Genomic DNA, 20,000 nt, shown 5'->3' with positions numbered 1-20,000 from the left:
ACTCTGAACTGTGTGTGTGTGTGTGTGTGTGTGTGTGTGTGTGTGTGTGTGTGTGTGTGTGTGTGTGTGTGTGTGTGTGTGTGTGTGTGTGTGTGTGTGTGTGTGTGCGTGCGTGCGTGCGTGCGTGCGTGCGTGCGTGCGTGCGGCGTGCGTGCGTGCGTGCGTGTGTGTGTGTGTGTGTGTGTGTGTGTGTGTGTGTGTGTGTGTGTGTGTGTGTGTGTGTGTGTGTGTCTGCTGGTATATGTTATTTTATTTGTAAGAGTAATAGCATATGTGTAAGGCGCGAGTGCGTACAAATCATTTATCAGGCTGACACAAATAGATGGACACATGCATAAATATTTGCGTTGTTATTCGCGTTATTCGAATGATGTCACAAACAGCTGATTATTTTCCTCACGGAGACCAAGCGGGCGCTGCCATTGGTTGGTTTCCATCACCTGAGCCTGAATGGCAAGAGGGAGACCGAAAGCTCGCCGCTGATTGGTCGGCTGTGTTTACACCCGAGACTTACTACGGTAAGAGAGGGTTGGACTGTGCAAAGTGTGAATTGGTGAGAATCATCTGCAAACATCTACAGAACATTCATGAAAGCCTTGTTGAATGTGTATTTAACGGTGAGAGTTGTAGTGAGAACTTTGTGTGATTATTTTAAGCTATCATCATGTTTGTTTGATGTTACAAGGTAATAATAATGTTATATGCAGAAGCTGTGACAAAACAACTATTTTTGGATTTACTCATAAATTTTCACCGGTTACATATGGAAAATGATATAACGTCATTAAAGGGAAAAGCTTTTTAACCACATTTACATAACAGGTTGAATTATTAATGAAATTTCATAAACATGATAATGACGAAATTCCAAAATCAGTCATGGTGATACTTCTGTAGAATTAACAATAAAACATGAAGCTTTGAAAAATTATCTTTGAAGTAGACTCATTTTTCACCATCTGTGAATGCTTGCACCCTGCCTCCCAATTTGTATACACAGGGATCTGATTTCAGAGATAGTAACACATTAGGTAATTGTTATCGAGAGTGACGCACCCACCAAACATCCCAAAATCAGGGATCAAGCAAACCCAAAAACCCAAACCTAATTTTTCATTAGGTTTGGGTTATTCTGTAGACAGCAGGGCAATCCCCCCTGTATGCCCCTTTATTAGTACTTCATGCCAATTTATAGAACACAGACATTAAGAACTTTGACTGTGTGATGGTGTTGTGGACCTAGTCTCTGAGTGGTGATATGCAGTTAATATTTTCGTCATTTTGCGGTAAATATGAGATTGCTGCAACAGTACCTCTGTTGTTTTCTATTATATTTCTCTATAAGATGGCGGTGACCATTTCCTCTTATCTCTGTGTGTCGCTTGGTAACTTATACCACACATTACATTCTTCATCATGCCTCTTGGACATAATGATGAGTTTCTTATATTTATTCGCTCAATTGTTTACATGTATTCTTTTCAAATAAAAGGTGGCTGGTTGAAACTGTAACGTTCCCACTTTTTCTTACAGATTTGTAAACAGTATTTTTACTGTACCATACATTATAAAATAAGACTTGAGAATGCTTAATATAATGTGTATGTTTTGTTTATTGCTAGATATTTTTATGAGTGATATCCATTATTATTTTTGTACAGACTTAAGAAAATGTTGCAAAGAATTATAAAAGTACGAGGCACTGCTGTGTCTTCATATATGAGTCAACAGTGCCACACTTCAGCAGATATTCTAAAAGGCTCTTGGTATCCACCCCATCAGTATCATCAACATGACCAAGAGAAAGGTAATGCTCTAATTGATACAAAACTTTATTTTTAAGATAAATAGAAAAATACTCTACCTTGTTGATACTATGGTAGAAAAACCCACAATGCACAAACTAGATTTATTGAGGAAAGTGTGGCAAGTGAAACAGTCTCACTTTCCTCAATAAGTCTAGTTTATGCATTGTGGGTTTTTCTACCATTTTTAAGATAGTTCAGTTTATGTGTCGTTTACATTACAATTAATGATTGTAGATGTGTATAAGCATCAAATGTACCTTTTAGTTTTATTATATTGGTAATTTGTCCCTACAGGCATGCATATATCATCCACATTACCATTAGACGAATCTCCACCAAAGAAAGCAAAGGTTGTGATATGTGGTGGAGGGATGGTGGGCACTTCTTTGCTATATCACTTGGCAGAGCTGGGATGGGGTTCTGATACTGTTTTGGTTGATCAAGCAAGGTACGTGTTTTCCATTTAAGAATGATAGGTGATAGAGTAGTACTCTTAGAATTGGAATTATGTAATGTGATAGATGCAAGACTTTGCAGTGGTCAGAAGATTAGAAAAATAGTAAGAAGTAATACCTTATTTCTTTAATTTGTCCATGCATCATATATAAAAGTTTTAAACATATAGTTAATGTGAGACACCAGGTAGTTTGTAAGTATTCTGCAAAGTAATGCTTAAAGTTTCTGAAGATTTTCTAATTGTTTTCTCTGTTTATATATACATCTAAGGCCTATTGCGTTTAATAGGATATTCATTCCAGAATTACAATATGCATAAAGGAAAACTGATGTCATTGTATCTTGATATTCATATGCCTTTATTATTGTATTCATGATTATTGGGTATTCAGTTTAGTGGGATTTTATCTCAAAATATATGAATTATATGTGTCAGAGCAATATATTGATATAGTATTTCAGTGAGAGTAATGATACTTCCAGTCCTAAGCCATGCCAGATATCTTAAAAGTGTATTAACTTCTTTTGTTGAGTATGAGTCGTATTTTTTATTAGTCTTGATCAGAGTCAATCCTTCTCTCTTTTGAGGAATGAACAGTATTAGTGGAACTTTTTAAAGATATTGACAAAAATGAGAAATGTACAAAATTCCATTAGCATTTACTAATAAGTCATTATATAGTGAAAGAGAAAGCTGTGTGATCTTTGACTTTGTAAAATGTCTCAGGCATAACATAGACTGTAATTTTTGTATTCCTACATTATCCTTCCCTATATTTTTTGATGTTCTGATACTGAGTAGTATTAAGTTAAAGAAATTAATAATAGTTATTGATGGGATATTATGATAATGCAACCTTTTTAGTTGTATGACAGGAAATATGTCATATAAAACTGTTGAATATTATCTCTTATCAGAATTGGAGCTGCATCATCATGGAGAGGTTCAGGTTTCCTTGGTGGAGTAAAATTAATCAAAACAGAGATGAATATTCTTCGTACCTCTAAGAAACTTGTTAAGGAGCTGTCAGAAGCCGGACATGACACTGGCTGGAAGCAGTGTGGCTCCCTCCATCTTGCAAGAACCCGAAACAGAATGACTCATTTTCGTAAAATGAAGGCAATTGCAGAGTAAGAGCATATTTATAGATCTTGTTATTATGTATATGAAATTCAAGCAGAAATATAACTTATACCAGTCTTTCTTAAATTAATATTCTTTGGTACATGTGCTATATCTAACTGAAAGTTACTGATGTATTATTTGATGCATTTCAGTGGAGGACAAGACTCTGTGTGTGTGTTTTTATGTGTGTGTGTGTGTTTATGTGTGTGTGTGTTTGTGTGTGTGTGTTTGTGTGTGTGTGTTTGTGTGTGTGTGTTTGTGTGTGTGTGTGTTTGTGTTTGTGTTTGTGTGTGTTTGTGTGTGTTTGTGTGTGTGTGTGTGTGTGTGTGTGTGTGTGTGTGTGTGTGTGTGTGTGTGTGTGTGTGTGTGTGTGTGTGTGTGTGTGTGTGTGTGTGTGTGTGTGTGTGTCAGAGCCTCATGTAAAAGTTCCTGTGCACCCAGCTGAACACTACTTCTTATATACATATCCTATTGAGGAAATTGATCCTCAGATGCCAGGTCTGTGTGTCTGTGTGTGTGTCTGTGTCTGTCTCTGTGTCTGTCTGAGTTACAGACTGTAATTAGAAATCTCAAACAATGCTTGTTTTTAACAGGGCAAGAGGAACTGAATGTTACATGTTAACTCCTGAGGAAGTAGCCAAAAAATGTGATATCCTTCACACATCAGATATTCTAGGTGGTATGTGGGTCCCAAAGGATGGAGCATGTGACCCATATAAGCTTTGCTATACTCTTCTGAAATTAGCTATTGAAAAAGGTAAACGATCTTATTTTTTTGTTAAAGGATATCTTTGACATCTAGAAATATTTCTTCCCGGTATAATTTGAGAAAGCTTGAAGTTTTCATATATCATTATTTGAATATGTTATTAGTGGTCAATATCTGAGACATAAAGTTAAGATATACAAGCACATATGATCTCTAGGAGCTAAAAGATAAGATTTAAGAAGATTAGATTTTTTCTAAAGTGTATGTGATTTTTTTTTTTGTTAAATTACATTTTGATTTATATGGTTATTTTTGACGAGCCTTTTCCTTAGTTACAAGAAAGCTTGGTGAAAGGTGTCATAGATAACTTCAGTACTATTTTGGACAGGAAAAGTATATTATAGAAGCAAGTTGTTCAGTAATTATGATTTCAACAGGTACACATGTTGTGGAGAAATGCCAAGTAACCCGTATCATCGTTCACAATCAGCGTGCAGTTGCAGTGGAAACTACCAAAGGAATTATAGAGTGCGATTATGTTATTAACACTGGCGGATTGTGGGCTAGAAATGTAGGCCAATTAACAGAGCCTCATGTAAAAGTTCCTGTGCACCCAGCGGAACACTACTTCTTATATACATATCCTATTGAGGAAATTGATCCTCAGATGCCAGGTAATTATATATTTTTCAAATGTAATGAAAATGATTAGTTCATGTAAAGGTATAGGTTTGTCCTGTAAAGTATATTTTTTGTGAAATGCATTTTTCTCGCATTCATAAATAATGATACTCATTTTATGCTATGGTCCTTGTTTTTACTTTTTTGTTGGTAGAACACCTGTTTACTTGCATGTTTAGAATGTTACTAATGTACTATAATCATTGGAGAAATTTTTCCATAAAGTAGTATTGTATACTATCTAGCTGAAAATGAGAGTGGAAAGGAGAAATAGATAAGACAGACAAAATGAGACAAATTAACAACTAGATAAAGATAAGTTTACGAACAAATGAACAGATTTGGTTTGTGAGAATGAGAATGGAGTAAAAGATGGTTTTGATTTCCTGTAGAATGAGAGCATTACCTACACATCTGCACATTTATTAATTGAAAATGAAATGTATATTTATTTTCTTTGTGTATGCCCCAACTCATTATGCTTTTAGCTAATTTGAAATCTGGGTGTACATTTGAAGGGAAAAGGAGATTGTTCAGTATTTGATTAAGTGTTTTTCATTAATATCACATCCAGTTTATTTTCACAGGTATTTGTCATGTGATTGAATACCAAAAATGTCTTGATTTTTTATTATTATTATTTTCCTTTTTTAGGAAACTAAAATAAACATATGCAAAGCCCCAGATAGGTTTTTGGATTTTATTTATGTTTACAATTATTTATTGTCATATCCTCATATACTTCAAAAAACGACCTAGTTGGTAAGCAAGAAAGTAAATTTTTTCCCATTTGTTGGCACCACATAATTGGATTGAACACATAATCTTGTCGATGATTTTTAAATTTCTATCCTTTTTATTTTTGGAGTTTATTTGTGTGAAATAGGAGATTCTAATTATTTTTTTTAGGGGGGAGGGATGAATCTGAATCAAATTTTTAATTTCCTTGGCATAATTTTGTGCATAGTCAATTGTTTGTGCATTAATGATTAGATTTATTTTAAAAAAAGTGAAGGTTTCCCTTGTAGTTTGTTACAGAAATGTGTGAATTAGAATCTATTTTGGCAGTTTTATCTCTCTCCCACTTTGAGATTAGAGGAAGTAAAGTGTAGATGTTAATAGGAATTGCTCATATTTTCTGAAGATTGTTTTATCATTTGTTGTTAAATTGTATGTTGTGTTTCACAGCAATACGTGATCCAGATGGGAACATCTATCTGCGTGAATACAATGGTGGACTTATGGGAGGAGGATTTGAAAAATGGGCTAAGCCAGCTTTTGAGCACGGAATACTTCCAGGTAGATTGAATTTTGCTCTTTGTAATCTGTTCTTTGTACTGGAATTTATAAGGAGTTTGTTTTCCCAAAATGAAATATGTTTTTGACGCACAAGTAGTAGGAAATAACGGGTATTTAAGCTCATTGTCTTTTGGAAACCAACAGATGATGTGGAGGAAAGAGACCAATTAGAGGACTGGGACCATTTTCATATCCTTTTGAAGGAGATGCTTCACCGTATCCCTGTCATGAAGAATGCCGTACTGGGCCGCTTGTACAATACAGCTTATGGCTTTTCACCTGACCACAGATGGATAATAGGGATGTCACCTGAAGTTAGTTCCTGGTTTGATAACAACTAATTATGTTGAATATTGTTAGAATAGATGGATGGCACCTGAAGTTAGTTCCTAGTCTGATAGATTGTCGTGTTGAAATATTGTGAAGATATGTAGGACTGGTTTCCTTTTTTCTCCTATTCTTTCTCTTCTTTTTATTTTATTTTTTATTGTATCATTATTATTGATATTTCTATTGATATTGATATCACAAATAGTTAAAGATATTTATATGAAAAATAATTTGATTTTCTTGTGGATATTAATGGCGTCTTGCAAAAAGTAAAAAAGTAAATACAGCGTATTCTTGTGTTATATATTGTTACAGTGATCATGTTAACATAGCCATATTACGTGAAATCCTAACACGTTACACTTTTGCAGTTGTCAAATTACTTTGTTGCCACTGCCCTAAGAAGTGGTGGAAGCAATGCTGCTGGGGGAATAGGTTCTCTGTTGGCTGACTGGATTGTTAGCGGCATTTCACCCATGGATGCTTACGACTTAGACATTCTTCGCTTTCTGCCTGCACACAATAACAGAAGATTTCTACTGGACCGTGTTAGAGAAGTTCCAGGTGAGTTACAACACCAGTGTTAGTGGGTCAGTGATTTTTTTATTATTATTATTAATGAAAAATATTTTTGCAACAGCTTTGATACAGATGAGGCAGAAAATCTTATTTTCATGCATGACTCAAAGCTAAAGAAAAAAAATTGATCTAGCAGGAATCCTTTTAAAATTGGTCTAAGCTTTCTTTTGCTGTTATTTTAAGTAAACAAAATTTATATTGATTTTATTCCATAAAAGGAGATGATATAAAATTAGGTAAAAATTACTAAAAGTTACTTAACGGAAAGATCAAGTAATTTATACATTAGTCACAAAAAGGATAACTGCATTTTTCCCCAAGACAGGAGATTTAGTGAAATAAAGGGAGAGGAGGGAAAGGAGGAAGGAAAGAGGGAAGGAAGTGTATCTTCACAGAGCAAATCATTTTCAAGAAAAGATGTCTCGTATATCATTGCCTTTCAGGTTTGCACTATGGCATTGCATTCCCTTTTGGGGATTGTGAGACAGGAAGATGCATAAGAATGTCCCCAATCTTCCCCAAGTTGAAGGCAGCTGGGGCTGTGTTTGGTCAGGTTATGGGATACGAGCGGCCAAGTTATTTTGACCCTGCGAAGAGTTTGGACTCTAAAGGTTATTTTTGTCATTGTTTCTATTATTTGTTTGTAGGCAGATGCTGTATTTGTATATTTTCCTTTGTCAAGTCTCGTAAACAACACCCACTTCTTCATAGAAGCAAAATATTGCCATTTCCTGTCACAGTGTTGAAAGATCTCATATTATATATTCACCTTTAATTTAGGCATTACCATATTTTATAATGAAATTTTGTTCCTAACTTAACCCAAGATGCTGGAGACAGTGAACACAGTGAACACTCAGCTCCATTCCATATGGCATATTCTGATACCTGGACCAAGCCACATTGGTTTGATTTTGCTGGGCAAGAGTATGCTGCATGTAGGGAGCGTGTTGCTATACTGGATTACTCTTCATTTGCAAAGTTCGATATATGGGTATGTATAAAGCCAATATTAGATATCATATTTTATGAATGATGTATTTAACCGAGTGCTAATGGGGATGATATATATGCACATGCCATGCCCACTGTGAGTTTAGTTTTTTAATTGTTTACATCTAGATGGCTCTACAAGGGCTTAGTCACCAAGTCAATTGCTAGACCTACTCATCTCAACTGTTTTCACTTTTCCGTGATTATCAGAAATATTTTCATTTGTTTTTTATTCCTATTGACATTGATAATAACATAATGATAATCATGATGTCATTGAAGATGACAACAATATCAATATTAAAAGCATTAGAAAAAAAAAAGTCCTGAAACTCAAAAAAATGGGAAGTCACTGGGGTCATGTAGGTCTACGAATTGACTACTTAGTGGCTGAGCACCTATGGAGCCATTTATTGGTAAGGATATTTCAAAAAACAAAACCTCAGTTAACATTATGTGTTCTGGGTGGCATTGAATTGAAAAGAGGAAGGGGCAAAATATGTCAAAAACTTTTATTTTAAATACATTTGCTTCCTTCTGCTTACTGTTTTTGAACCTGAGAGCATGAAAGGATATATTTCAAAGGATAACTTAATTGTGAGGTCCAAGTATATTGAATATCAGCTGAGGTACATGAAATGATAGTTTTGATATTAATTTTTTTTTTCATTCTTTCTTTCTTCTTTTAGGTACTAATTGATGGAAAAGTAGTAATAGATGATATTTATTGCAGTCAAAGGGGAACGAAGTGGTCCAAGCACTCCAGTACCTGTGTAGTAATGATGTTGATATACCAGTTGGAGGCATCATACACACTGGAATGCAGAACTCACACGGAGGTTATGAAAACGATTGTTCACTTGCACGAATTGCTCCAAATCAGTAAGTCAGGGATAATATGTGTGATTGTTGATAAAGTTCAAGAATGACTAATTCATGTTAGTGGAGTTAAAATATGAAACCTAAGAAGTAAGATTGTTTTTCTTTATTAATAGCTACTATGTTTCTATGTCACCAGTTATATGATGATTGCACCCAGTATCCAGCAGACAAGATGTAGCACATGGTTAAAACGAAATTTGCCGGGAGATGGGTCAGTTGTAATGAGTGATGTTACATCAATGTACACTGCAATTTGTTTAATGGGTGAGTAGTGCAATACTGTCGAATGCATAGTTCTTTAGTTTGAAGATAGCAATGTGTATTTGACCTAGTCACCATAGTTTTTTTTATATAGTTGACAGTGCATATAGAAGTAAAGATTAGAAAAATCAACTAAATATATATGTATTTTCCTTGTCAGAAGATTTCTGTAGGTTTGTGGCATATGAATTAAATTGCCACCAATATCTTCAGACGAATCTTCACTTTAGAAATATTTCTCAGACCTAGATAGGTCCTGAGGTAGTAACTTATTTTGTCTTTATTTTCCCAGTCTTCGAATTCAACATCAATGTTAGTCTTGTGGAGAATTTTCTGTTAGGGACTTTCATTCTTTTTACTGAAAGAAATAAGAAACTTATACAGCTGGTATAGGATGATATTTTTGTTCTTGATAGTAATAGATTTTATCATGTACTGTTATTTTATTATGCTCACATTATCACATTGCAGGACCACTGGCTCGCTGTGTATTGTCCGAGTTGACAGACATAGACCTGTCAACCAAAGCTTTCCCCTTCTTCTCATTCAAGGAGTTAGATGTTGGCCTTGCTAATAGCATTCGAGCCATGAATCTCACTCATACAGGCGAGCTTGGCTGGGTGTTATACATTCCAAATGAGGTAACCCAAATATTCAGAATTCTTGTCATATGTATTAACTCATTTAGGTCAATGGTGTTTTCTGTGTAATGGCAATAAGAATATGTAAAATCAATGAATGTTTTACCTATAATAATCATATTTGTCTGAGTATGTGCAGTTTTCCAAAATGGGCTTATATTTCTCTTTTTTTCAGTATGGTCTTCATGTTTATAACAACTTGGTGTCCATTGGAAAGAAATATGGTATGCGACATGCCGGTTATTATGCCATGCGATCACTGAGAATAGAAAAGTTCTATGCATTTTGGGGACAAGACTTGGATTCAACCACAACACCGCTCGAGTGCGGCAGAGGATTCAGAGTCAAATTAAATGTAAGTTACTAATCAATCATTAGTTATTCTTGCTCGTTATTGCTTTAGTATATATATAAATATTCTGTATGAATTGACATATGGCATTTTATTGGGGATAGGGAGGCATTGTTGATAGTATGAATGTTATCAATTTTGGAAACAAGAAAATTGTCTTGTGTTAAGTAAGTAGATGCATCAATGAGTATATCATTCTGAATAAAACTATAGTTACACAGAAAATTCCGAGCATGATTATGTATTTCCACCCACCCATACACACACAAACACACACACAGGCATGCATGTGCACGCACACATGCGCACACACACACGCGCACACACACGCACGCAAGCACACGCAAGCACACACACACACACACACACACACACACACACACACACACACACACACACACACACACACACACACACACACACACACACACACACACACACTCACACACTCACACACACTCACACACACACACTCACACACACTCACACACACTCACACACACACACACACACACACACACACACACACACACACACACACACACACACACACACACACACACACACACACACACACACACACACACACACATGTTTATATATATATATTATATATTTTATATTATCCTCCCTATTGGTGCCATTATTTCTTATTCTAACACATGTATGCTTGTTAACTTGTGAATGTAAACCTAACTTCAGAAATGTATATTTGCAGAAGGACATTGATTTCATTGGAAGAGAAGCTCTGGTACAGCAGAAGAAGGAAGGTGTTAAACGCTTATATGTACAGCTGCAGCTTGAAGATCACGACATAGAAGTGGACCCTTGGGCATGGGGAGGTGAACCAATTTACAGGGATGATCGTTTTGTGGGAGTCACCACCACTACAGGTTATGGCTACACCCTTCAGAACTTGGTGAGCTTTATAAAGTTTAATAGGGAATGTTAGTTCATGCACAGGAGTGTTTCTTGATTTCTACTTCTCCGTCAGTTTCAACATCAGCTTCTTTTTATTTCTATTTTTATTTTTATTTTCATTTTTTCTTCTTCCTCTGCCTATTCCTCTCCTTGCTCTTTGTTGTCTTTTTTGTCTCACCTTTCTTCTCTTTCTCTTTCCTCTATTTGACTGCAGGACTGGGGGCACTGGCAGAGCTTTTAGTGGTATCCACTAAATGCAGCAAAATAATAAATATCTTAAGTTCACAGTGTCAATGCCATTAGCTGTAGGCTTAAGTACTGAGTTTGGACTCAGTAGGTTTCATATAAAGACAGAATTGATTCTTAACCCACTTACGATGGGTGTCCCAGATATGAGACACCCAGAAAAGTAAACTTTACCAGGCATCCCACCGGTGCAGCACTAGATTGGAGCTTGTGCTCTGATTTTGTCGCCTGTGGCGGGTGGCGGACAGGCAGGTTCCTGAACTCACTGTGCACTGATTTTTAAGCAGCCCGAAAATATTATTTTCATCTTGAAAATGTACTGTCGCTAGTGGGTTAACAGTTGTAGTTCATAAAAAATATATATGGTGCATCACTTATCTCTCTCTTAGCCCATTGATGGGTCGCATTATATTTGGATGAACCATTTCTGATTGGTGAATGATAATTAGGAAATTGGAACAACTATAATGTGCATAAAAACTAATTGGAAACGAATTTGTAAGTTGAAGAATGAGAATTTGTATAATACTGTTTTGAGATGAGTGATATGTAAAGTCTGTGATTTTAAATGAGTGACCATGACATGACTGAGCATTATATCACCATAGAATTACATTTTTAGAACTGTATTGATAGTCCTCACCTTTCATTTCCAGGTTTGCCTTGGGTTTGTTCGCAACTTTAATGAAAAAGGAGAAATGGATTTTGTGACACCAGAATATGTAATGGCTGGCAACTATGAGGTTGATATTGGAGGTGTACGATATTCCGCAACTGTTAGACTGCGATCTCCAACTCTGCCAACCAAATTTCCTGAACCCCAACTTGATAGATATTTGGCTACAAGGATTTCATCTTAGGTTTATAGCAAGGATTGCAGATCACTTTCATAATTTGCACATTTCTTTAGATCTGCTTACATTTTATGCATTATATTTTTTCCATAAATAATAAGGGCTAAGAGGTCTTCTGTATCAAGTCAATTTCTGATAATGGACGTTGCGTATGTTATTGTTGAAATGATGAATTTCAGTGAGAGTAGCTATAGTATTTCAGTGTTTGGTTTCTAGTTACTTGAAAGTGCTTGGAAGTGCTTGTATAGAATGGAAAATTATTTATTTTAGTCCTTTTAAATTAGAAGTCACAAAATGTACATAATATAAATGTATTTGCTTGAATGACGTTAGGAGCATTGTATACAGTCATTGTAGCTAAAATACTTCAACTTGAATTATTGAATCGACTTTCTTCTTTGATATATGAAAAATATCCCTCATATAAGATATAAAGTGGTTTTATAATTTGGCTCTGCATTTATTTTAAAGGAAATTTTTTATATAAGGCACAAAACATGATACAGATTTTTTGAGATAATGCAGTATCACTTCATGAACCAATGATTGTTTTTATAATTACATATCTATCTTCACATTATGGCATGAACATTTGAGGAATTATTGTAAATAGGTCCAGCTTATATTCATAAGTATAGAATACTGATGAATTTGTGCAATTTATGCTAGCATTCTAGTCCAAAAGTATTGTAGTTTACTAAAAACTGTATGTCCTCAAAACTAATCACAGAGTTTTAAGTGAATCATATAGTGAAAAGATTCTCATAGTAATTGTAAAGCATCGGAGATATATATTACATGTGTTGTATTTATACCTTTTTTGTATATTATGATCATTTTCATATTAAGAGGCTGGTAAAAAAAAGTGAATGGTTTACTATAATAAAGGTCGCTTCTATGATGAAACTTATAGATAAGAAAGTAGACACAGTGTTTGCTTTCATGTGATGTATTAGAGGTTTGCTTGAATTGATGATGTTTTTTTAGGAGCAGTTTACTTCATATGATACTTCTATTGAGAATCAACAGTAATTACATAATTTTTCCTAAGCTCCTGTGGGATTTTCACCAGTCCACGAAGGTGAAATTAAGAAGTCTTTGCATAGGCCGTGCCTGCTAACCAAACACAGAATTGCCACACAAGGTAGCTTACTGCTTAGACTTTGGTCCAAGTCCAAGCTGTAGGGGTTAATATGTGGTACGAATAGAAGCAGTTGAAAACACACACACACACACACACACACACACACACACACACACACACACACACACACACACACACACACACACACACACACACACACACACACACACACACACACACACACGCATGCACAGCCCACACACGCATGCACAGCCCACACACGCACACACACAGCCCACACGCGCGCGCACACACACAGCCCACACGCGCGCACACACACACAGCACACATGCACGCGCACACCCACCACATACACAGACACACAACACACACACACACACACACACACACACACACACACACACACACACACACACACACACACACATACACACACACGCATGCACAGCCCACACACGCATGCACAGCCCACACACGCACACACACAGTCCACACACGCACACACACAGTCCACACACGCACACACCCGCGCACACATGCACCCACCGCCCACACGCGCGCGCACACCCAACACATGCACACACACCAACACGCACACACACACACACACACACACACATGCACACACACACACACACATGCACATACGCACACACACATGCACATACGCACACACACACGCACACACACACACACACACACACACACACACACACACACACACACACACACACACACACACACACACACACACACACACACACACACACACACACACACACAATATGGAATACTATAACCTGTGTTGAAAGGACTACAGAAATGTTGGAACTGGCATTTGCAGTACCTGTCAAACAAAAAAGATTACTAGTATATGAAAAATAAGGCTTGTGAGTGTTGCCAGTACTTTTGTAGTGTTACTTGTGATTTTGCTATTAATTTTGAGTAACCAAACCACTTGAAGTGACTTTTAATATTGGGGCCTGTTTCACAGCTGTTCTGTAATTCACATTTTTTCATGTGTGACTTTGTACGTGGAGGACAGTCTTTAGGATACACCCTACTAGCAGTACTTTCCAACTCTGTCTATATACATGTGTATATATATATATATATATATATATATATATATATATATATATATATATATATATATATATATATATATATATATATATATATATATATATATATATATGTATATAGATAGATAATAGTATCACAAATAAATAAAACGTTCCAGAAAATTCATGGAATGGGGTAAAATAGATGAGATTCCTTGTTGATAAAGGACTTATGAAGCCATGTATGTGTAAACTAAAATGATAACCAAAACTATAGTGGACAGTACATGTACATGGCTGTACGTTCAGTTTTCTTATCTGTCACATGGTAGAGCTACTACTTTCTTTTGAAACGTTTTGAATAATCTGTTTTTGCTCTTCTGTTTTATTGACAACAATCAGAAAACTATGAAGAGAGGACTTCACTGGTTTTATAAATAGATTCATAAGTACTTAAGATAAGAGAATGTAATCTTCAGGTGTGTCCATATTAGTGGCAGAGCCTACGCTTTGGCTATTGAGCATATTTCCTGAACTAGCCGATTGATCAATTTTCAAGTGGCAGGCTTGGACCACTATAGGGAACAACACAGGCACTTCAGTGGTTTGCCTGTGGTTTTCCTACCTGTGATATCATTTCTGTACTTACCCACTACCTATGTTCGAAATGTATGAATTGGGCCATGATTCTGTTACAATATTTGCCTGCACGAGCGCTGTCCCTTAGATATTGTAATGTTTTCACAGTATTGTAACGTAGAATGCAATTTCTATTGTTATTGTTACTGGCATTGCCATTGCCATCTGTTTTATTATTATTATTATTATCATCATCATGAACATCGTGATTTTAGTTTTTGATGATGATAATGTCTTGATATTGCAACAAGTACTCTTAACTACAGCTGTTGCTTCTACAGTTGTAGCTGCTACTACAATTACTGCTTCTACAACTGTTAATACTGCTACTTCTGTAACATTAGAATGATAATAACAACTACAGCTGCAACAACAACAACAACAAATAACAGGTACCACTACTCAACTACAACCATAACCACTACCTTGATTGCTATTGCTGCTACTACTAGTACTGCTACTATTATTACTATGATTGTTACTATTGCTGTTGTTGCAATTACTGATGCTATCAGCTGCTACTAAAGTACTACTTTCACTGCTACTGCAACTAATATTTGCTTTTTGGTACAATATTTTAATAATTTAGCAATTATATAGGTTCAAAGTTGATATATCATTTGCACAAAGCAGTGAAGAAACGGAAGAAAGAAAATTTAAAAAGTATAATATTTTGATACTAACCTCCATTTATGTCACAATTATTTCTATAGGAAGTAAATATATAACATTCACACCATGTGTGATTGATGGCTGTACACCCTGTTAGACAGGGTTCTTTCAAAGATAATAATTCTTTCTCCTTGTTGTGAAGCTATTAGTAGTATGTTAGTGAGCTTGTATTTCAAATATTTCTGGTAATTCATGTAGCTGAAGATGGACCAGAAGTGGGATTCCTTTGGAGTTTATGAGAAAACTTGCTCATGCATCAAATGTCAATCTGTAAAGGCTAAAATTGATCAAAAATGCATTAGTAATTGGCAGAGGCTACTCTTGATACAAAGACATCAGATTTTAATTCTTTGGTTGTTATAATTGTTTTAGTCATTGATGGTGGAAGATGGATCTAATTCATTACTGATCAGTTTTGTCATGTGGTAAAGTTAGCCGAAGAACATTATCATGAGCATTTGCACTGAAAAGTTTTTAGTTTGGTTTGGAAGTTCTTAAAAATGGGAACAAAATTGATTTTACTTTCAGTATGCTAAGTAAAAGGAGTATATGAAGAATGAGGAAAGGTTGGATGTAAAGGAAGTGTGTGCATGCAAAATTAACAAAGCGCCGAGAAAATGAGTGGTATTTAACTGTCTAGTGGAATAAAAAATACTTATTCAGCATGAGCATTTTTCTTTGGATAATTGGATTACGACTGGTAAGTTATTGAAAAAAAACAAGCTTAATATTTATTACATTACATAAACCTCATAGTCTGATATGATAATGGAATAGCTGTCAACTGTTCCTTTGTTCTCTAAAGGGAGAAAATAAAAAGCATATAAGCAACAAAATTTTACATAGAACAAAGGTCTTGTAAAGCCATGCAATTTTCAACGGAATCACATGTTTTTGCATTGTATTCTCATTCTCTCTGTTATTTACTATCAAAAATGTCTAATCATCATTTATAAAATGCTCATTATTTTTTATCCTTTCAGGAATGTTACATAAAGATTATGAAATTATGTTGACCTTGTCTTTATAACCTATTTACCATTTACAAAAAATGCCAAATGAAAGAATTCAATCATTTTAGGCATTACATAGTTCAATCTCTATACTAGAGCCTACAGCAGTGTAAGGGCAAATATAGGTTATAGGATTCAAAAGAAAATTTACAATTTTAAGAAAATGCTTAATCCACTTAGTGTGAGAAGCATAAGATGCAGTTGTTCATGAACTGGTGTCAAAAAGTAAGCTAGTTAAGAGCTTGGTTGAATTCCTATCTAGTGCTGTTATGCTATCTATTTTTTATTTTCTATTTACCCAGTCATACAAGCTCTCAGGCCACATTTGATTACACCCTCATAGCTGAACTAGAAGGTATGCTATGCCTATATTAATAATCCATAACAGAGAGCAATATTAAAAGATTCTGTTTGACTGAGTAAATGGGTACCCCACAACTCTATTTAATGTCTGCTTTTGTTAGTATTCACTAGTATAGCAGCTTCCATGATACTTATTTGGTTTTGAACTAATCCACTTATTTTATTATCACAATGCAAAACAAAGTACTTACAATTTGCAAGTGCAAAATTAGTGCATATGTATGCTGTGTTGGTACTGCAGTTCATTACATGTTGTATTACCCTTTTTGCCATAAACTTCCCTAATTCAGAAAATCTACTACTTTATTACCCTATCAGGTAAGAAACCTATAATGTTTGTTGCAATAATATTTATATGTTGAGTGATGATACCACTTTTTTCCCTTTATCACTATGCACAACTGTAAAATTGGAAATAATTGAAAGACCTATCTTATCGTACATAAACAAGCAGAAAAAAAGAACCGTGACAACACAAAAAGGGTCATGAAATTCTAAAACAAGATCAGGAAACACCAAGTTGTAAAAGGATCAGATCACCCTTTTACCATGTATATAGACAGACTGCCAGACAATGGAAATATAATAATTTATGTGCAAACTTGTAAAGAGAATAACTAACTTGAAGATTATCAAATTGCAATACCTACCAGTATATCTCTATATTCCTTTTAGTTAAATTTGAGGGCTGCTTGATGTTTACTGGAAATTTAAATGCAATATTAGCAAACTAAGGAAAAGAAACTTCAGTCACTTTTCTGGTTTATTAATTTCATATACAAACTAAATGTAAAAAAAGCTGCATAACAACAAATCAAATTTTATTTTTTTATATCAATCCCCTGCATTTTTTTATGTACATGACGTATAAAAATATATTCTTTAATTATGTATTCAATTACAAATTTTTAAATCTTAGGAATGCTGCAGTCTTTTATGACATATTTTACCTAATAATCACACAGTATAACAATACAAGGGAATATTGTGAATCACAATAAAAGTTCCATTTTACAACATAGAAAGGTAGCAGTGACCTGCAATGATGTTCATCAATAATTGTTAAATCTGTTAAGACAAAACTCACTCTACCTACATGAGAGAAATGTGAACAGCATGTTCATCTGATTCATTCACTTTGAGAAATAGACATTACCAACAGGGTTCAAGATATGAATAACCTGAAGGGTTAGGCTAAAAGCACCAAGCAATTCTTTTGATTTCAAAGAGATTCCTCACAGGAGCATTTCTATGCTAGTTTTAATCATTACTTTGCTCTCCTATGTTTCATGCTCTTCTTACCATTTAGTTTGGTCCTCGATTACCATTTCTAAAATATAATCAATAGAGAAAATGCATGCATTTCAAAATGCAAAGAAAACCGTGATGCTCTTATGTGGTATCAAATGGGTCAGACACAGGGGAACATCTTTTTTTATTTTTCTGTTTTATATATGCAGAAGCCATAAGAACAGGTATATAAAAGAATATTTTCTTAAAAAAACAACAACTTGTTTTAAAGAGGTGGAAGATGAAAATAAAGTTAATTTTTATCTAAAAATATATATATGAAATAAAACAATGATAAATGTCTCAGCAGTTACCCCTTGGGAGAAAATATTGCTTTTACATGAAATTCAATAATACCTTTAAAATAACCAGACAAAATTACCTTTATATCAATTATGAGTAGCATATTATGCAATAAATATAGCACCTTTGCAGTCATACTGCAATATTTGGTAAAATTCTTCAAGATTACATTACACTTTGAACACTTGAGTAGAAAAGAACTCCATTATTGATACATTCTGAATTTAATTTTGAGCTTTCAAATTGACTGCAGAAGAGGAAAATTAAGTAAAGATCACCATAAGCAAAAACTAAAATCGTTCATACACAACCTCATTCCATTATCTATCATAAAATGCTCTGCTCAACACATTTTGAGCTAAATAGAAACAAAGCATTAGAAAAAGTAACCTCATAACCATGAATGTGTGTGTGTGTGCACACACACACAATACAATGCTACATAAGAATTGAAAACAAGGTCACAACTGCTTACTAAAGACTAAGAAACTCTGCTTATGCCTCTTATGTCCAGCATGTTGTGGCTTTTGCTCTTGACATTCTGGCAAAGGCAAATTAACTTCCTTTGTGCATTTTCTTGTAACTAGAAAGGAACTAATTCAGACTCAGTATTGCTGAATATAACATGCCTTTGTCAGAGCCATGGCATCACTTCAAGTAGACCCATTCTTAACATATACCCATTTTATAACCCAAAAATGCTATTACTAAAGGGTTTCAAAGGGACTAGTTAAAAGGGTTAATGAGAAGAATTTGCAAATCCATTACATTAGTTCCAGTGTGGCCAGGTTGGAGTAAATACTGTCCAGAACTCAGCTGAGAAAAATAAGCGTATGAATCATTGTTTCTGAGGAAATCATCTGGATTTAGGCCCTGCTCTTTGGCCTCTTTCAACTGGGACCTGTATAAATAAAGAAAGACATTAGCCATTATGTAATTCATAATATTGCACATTTGTTATAACCACAAAATATAAAAAGAAATTTTCCTATGTTAAAACTGTAGTATATCCATCTTAAGATATTTAGTATATGATACAAATTACTGCAGTAAAATCAGATGAAAAACACATACTTTACTTCAGAGTTGAAAGAGGACCAGTATGTTATGGCACCTGCTGCATCTGTTGGTCCATCAATGCCATCTGTTCCACCTGAGAGAAATACTACTTCTCCTGTACTTGTTGATCCTTGAAGCTTCTGAAAAAAAGGTTTGCCTTTTATAATGGGTAAATAGAATTCATATTTGTTATATTTTGTACAGTTTATATATCCCATTTTTATCTAGTATTTGAAGTCTGAATTATCTTAAAAATCTGGTGGGATAAATTGTTTATCATTAATCATAATAAATGAATGGGATGCTACAATACATATATGAATGTGTACATTATTTTTTATACTTTAGAACTAA

The 20,000-nt window shown here is 34.7% G+C and overlaps 2 protein-coding genes across 8 annotated transcripts in view; one reads left to right on the top strand and one right to left on the bottom strand.

The window, feature by feature from the left end:
• Positions 1 to 473: 473 nt before the first annotated feature.
• On the top strand, positions 474 to 16,629 carry LOC113805134 (pyruvate dehydrogenase phosphatase regulatory subunit, mitochondrial). The gene is made up of 17 exons (XM_027356077.2): positions 474 to 617; positions 1,662 to 1,807; positions 2,103 to 2,256; positions 3,183 to 3,395; positions 3,984 to 4,147; positions 4,537 to 4,773; positions 5,969 to 6,079; positions 6,224 to 6,393; positions 6,781 to 6,973; positions 7,432 to 7,599; positions 7,816 to 7,982; positions 8,715 to 8,863; positions 9,000 to 9,127; positions 9,596 to 9,765; positions 9,941 to 10,120; positions 10,836 to 11,036; positions 11,941 to 16,629. The coding sequence occupies exons 2-17, from the start codon at positions 1,672 to 1,674 to the stop codon at positions 12,142 to 12,144; spliced, it is 2,745 nt and encodes a 914-aa protein (XP_027211878.1). The 5' UTR covers positions 474 to 617; positions 1,662 to 1,671; the 3' UTR covers positions 12,145 to 16,629.
• A 1,115-nt stretch (positions 16,630 to 17,744) lies between these two features.
• Positions 17,745 to 20,000, bottom strand: part of LOC113805136 (glycerate kinase) — a 7,370-nt gene continuing 5,114 nt past the window's right edge. For 4 of the 7 annotated variants that reach the window (XM_070136910.1, XM_070136908.1, XM_027356081.2 and 1 more), the window contains exons 3-4: positions 19,662 to 19,786; positions 17,745 to 19,488 (exon numbers count right to left, since the gene is read on the bottom strand). In XM_070136910.1, coding sequence (XP_069993011.1) covers positions 19,314 to 19,488; positions 19,662 to 19,786 — 300 coding nt within the window. In that variant the 3' untranslated portion in view covers positions 17,745 to 19,313. The remainder of the gene's footprint in view (positions 19,489 to 19,661; positions 19,787 to 20,000) is intronic. The other 3 variants (XM_070136914.1, XM_070136912.1, XM_070136911.1) reach the window with 1 other exon arrangement.

Source organism: Penaeus vannamei, chromosome 22, assembly GCF_042767895.1.
Source record: "Penaeus vannamei isolate JL-2024 chromosome 22, ASM4276789v1, whole genome shotgun sequence".
Taxonomy (NCBI): Eukaryota; Metazoa; Arthropoda; class Malacostraca; order Decapoda; family Penaeidae; genus Penaeus; species Penaeus vannamei.
Note: the sequence above shows the minus strand (reverse complement) of the source record. Positions and strands in the feature narration are given on the sequence as shown.